Source organism: Bison bison, unplaced genomic scaffold (assembly GCF_000754665.1).
Source record: "Bison bison bison isolate TAMUID 2011002044 unplaced genomic scaffold, Bison_UMD1.0 scf7180017864201, whole genome shotgun sequence".
NCBI classification, from domain to species: Eukaryota; Metazoa; Chordata; class Mammalia; order Artiodactyla; family Bovidae; genus Bison; species Bison bison.
Genome location: NW_011494773.1, coordinates 1,880,080 through 1,882,696, shown reverse-complemented (window position 1 = coordinate 1,882,696; position 2,617 = coordinate 1,880,080). Strand labels below are relative to the sequence as shown.

At 58.3% G+C, this 2,617-nt stretch overlaps 1 protein-coding gene across 1 annotated transcript in view; it reads left to right on the top strand.

The window, feature by feature from the left end:
• Window positions 1-2,617, top strand: part of ISM2 (isthmin 2) — a 7,747-nt gene that overhangs the window by 4,682 nt on the left and 448 nt on the right. Inside the window, 4 exon segments of the mRNA XM_010844414.1 lie at window positions 751-886; window positions 2,282-2,304; window positions 2,388-2,494; window positions 2,496-2,617. Of these exon segments, the coding sequence (XP_010842716.1) occupies window positions 751-886; window positions 2,282-2,304; window positions 2,388-2,494; window positions 2,496-2,617 (388 nt within the window).

Below are 2,617 nucleotides of genomic sequence, written 5' to 3'. Positions count from 1 at the left end.
ACAGGCATTTTTATTTTTGCGTGTTGCAGTTCCGGTTTTCCCTGGGTAAGAATGTTTCACGCAGTGTTACAGCTGTACTTTCCAGAGCCCTAGCAACACATCATTGGTTCAGACTAAGTCATAGCAGGCTTTCCCTGTTTTACCAGAGTCACGTAAGCTAACAGGCAGAATTTTCATGATTTTCGACATTTCTTCTATCGATTTTTCTTAATCACTTGGTGCCAGCCTGTTCAGACCTGCCTGGGAAGTGAGGAGAGGGCCAGGCATGTGTGTTGAGTACTTCAGGGGTTCCAGTGAGAGCCCTGGTGCATTTCGGGTCCCTCAGAGCAGGACTGGGTCACTAACGTGGGGAGCAGGGACATTCTTTAATACCCCAAGTGCCAGGAGAGTATTGTCAACTATGGTTTTGATTGCCATAAAAGTGTAGCTTAAAGATGTAGGCGGACTTTTCCAAGGTCCCCCCAGCAGCGATCAAGTGGCCTCCAGATAGCTTTGCTCTGTGTTGCTATGTGGGCACAGAGGGGGTGACTGGGGTTTGTGACACCTCCTGCATTTGCCCAAGTGTTCACTGCACAGGGGTGCCAAGCTGAACAGGTGAGTGGGGCTGAAATTCGACCCCTGCTTCATCCACTAGGGAAGTCCTGGCCCCAGGGCTGCATCCTCCAGAGGAAGGGGGTGCCTTTTGCTAATTCACACCAGGGCACCTCACGGGCTCTGCCCACTCACACCTGGCTCCCTGCCTTGACCCAGACTATGAGCTTCAGGAGGAGTGGAGCCCCTGGTCTCTCTGCAGTGGGACCTGTGGCAGTGGCCAGCAGAGGACTCAGCCCTGCAGCTACACCTGCATTGCCTCCAAGTCCTGCGCCTGCGACCTGCCCCCGTCCTGGTGAGATGAGCCCCAGCGCCTGCAGAGGGAGTGGCTTGCACTGTCTGAGCCTTGTACAGGGTGGAATCGGGAGAAGGGAGCCAGGAAGCTCACAAACGTGGTGGTCCTGCCCCGTCCCAGGTGGCTGTGGGCACCACAAGCCTAGTGAAGGCTGGCGCCCACCGGGGGCACAGACATGCCCTGTGGCACCACCAGCCTGGTCTCCTCTGTTCCCCAAGGTGCCGAGGACAAGGACCCCTTGGGCTTTCACAGTGAGAGGTGGCAGCCCCTGGCGATGCTATGGACACGCTCCGCCCAGGTCAGTGTGGGGGCCTAGCCCTGTCCTCTGGGGGTCTGGAGGAGAACCTCTCTTGGAAGGGTGGAACCTCACTGCACTGGCAGGAATAGTGCCTCCTGGATGCAGAGCACATCTTTCAGCTGGAAGGTTAGCCTCCCCAGCAAGGGGACCGTAGCACTTCTGAGCAACCCCCTTGCCAGGCCCACTGGCCTTTCCCAGCCTGATATTCCTGCTGAGAAGGTCTTGAGGGGAGCCACAGAGCTTGGGAGATCATCCAGTGGAACAGAACAGGACAGGGACCTTGTGGCTTGCCCTCCCTGGTCACTCTTGGATGCTCCTGGCAAGCTCTGTCTGGGGAGCAGGTGCTGTCAAAACTGGTCAGGGTCCAGAGCTCCAGGACCGCTCCTTTCCAGCAGTGAGGAGCAGGCCACGCTTTCACCAGCACACTCCCCATCTGTGTCCCTGGCGCTCATGTGCACCCCCAAGGAGGCAGGCAGCTGCCAGCAGCCTCCTTGCAGTTGACTCCCGTGCTCCATGCTGCAGAAGCTCGCTGAGCCGGGAAGGTGCACCCAGCCCTGTGGTGGGCAGGAGATTCCCAGAAGACTTAAGTCCGGTCCCAGCCTTCAAGGGGCTCGGGTCTTAGAGGGAAAGATGCACAGGACCAACTTAGGCCCAGCACTGCCAAGTGGGCCCTAACGGTCTGGAGCAAAGAGGAAGGAGCAGTTTGTTCTGTGTGGTCAGAGAAGCCACATTTCCCAACAGAGGGAGAGAGGAGGAGGGCAGCATAGACACAGGGACCGCTGGGGGCCCAGAAGGATAGAGTGAGCCTGAGAAGGGTAAGGTTAAGAACAGGAATAGGCCAGTGAGAGTGGTTAAAACAGGGAAATATTTTCTTACCGGGAGACTGAAACAGCTGTCCCTGCCCCCTACCACCCCAGCTCCTTCCCCAAGATCCCAGGATCTTTCCCACCACCCCGCATCTAAAAGGACAAAGGGTAGCTCATCGGGGCTTGCTGGCCCCCTCCTCTAGCCCCTTGGCCGTTGTCCATGTGGTCATGGCATGTTGCTTCAGCTTGCCTGCGTGGTGATATGTGGTCTCTCCCGACCGTGTTGGCCAGGTCGTTCTGCCCCCAGCTCGGGTGTGAGTACCTCCCCGCCTACCCGTTAAGATGCCTCCAAGCCACACCTTTGTACTGGCCCTTGAGTAACCCCCACCCCACCCAGGGGCTGACACGTCCCTTGTTCCCCTGCCACCTCCCCTGCCCTCTGCAAATGTGGACAGCTGTGAAAAGTGGCTGAACTGCAAGAGTGACTTCCTGGCCAAGTACCTGAAGCCAGGTGCTGCGGGCCCTGCCCAGCTGCCCATGCGCATACGCGTTGGAGGCCGTGTCCAGCGCCGTGAGCCTGTGGGAGGAGCATCAAGGCCGCAGCTTCCGCTGGAGGGATGCCGGCGG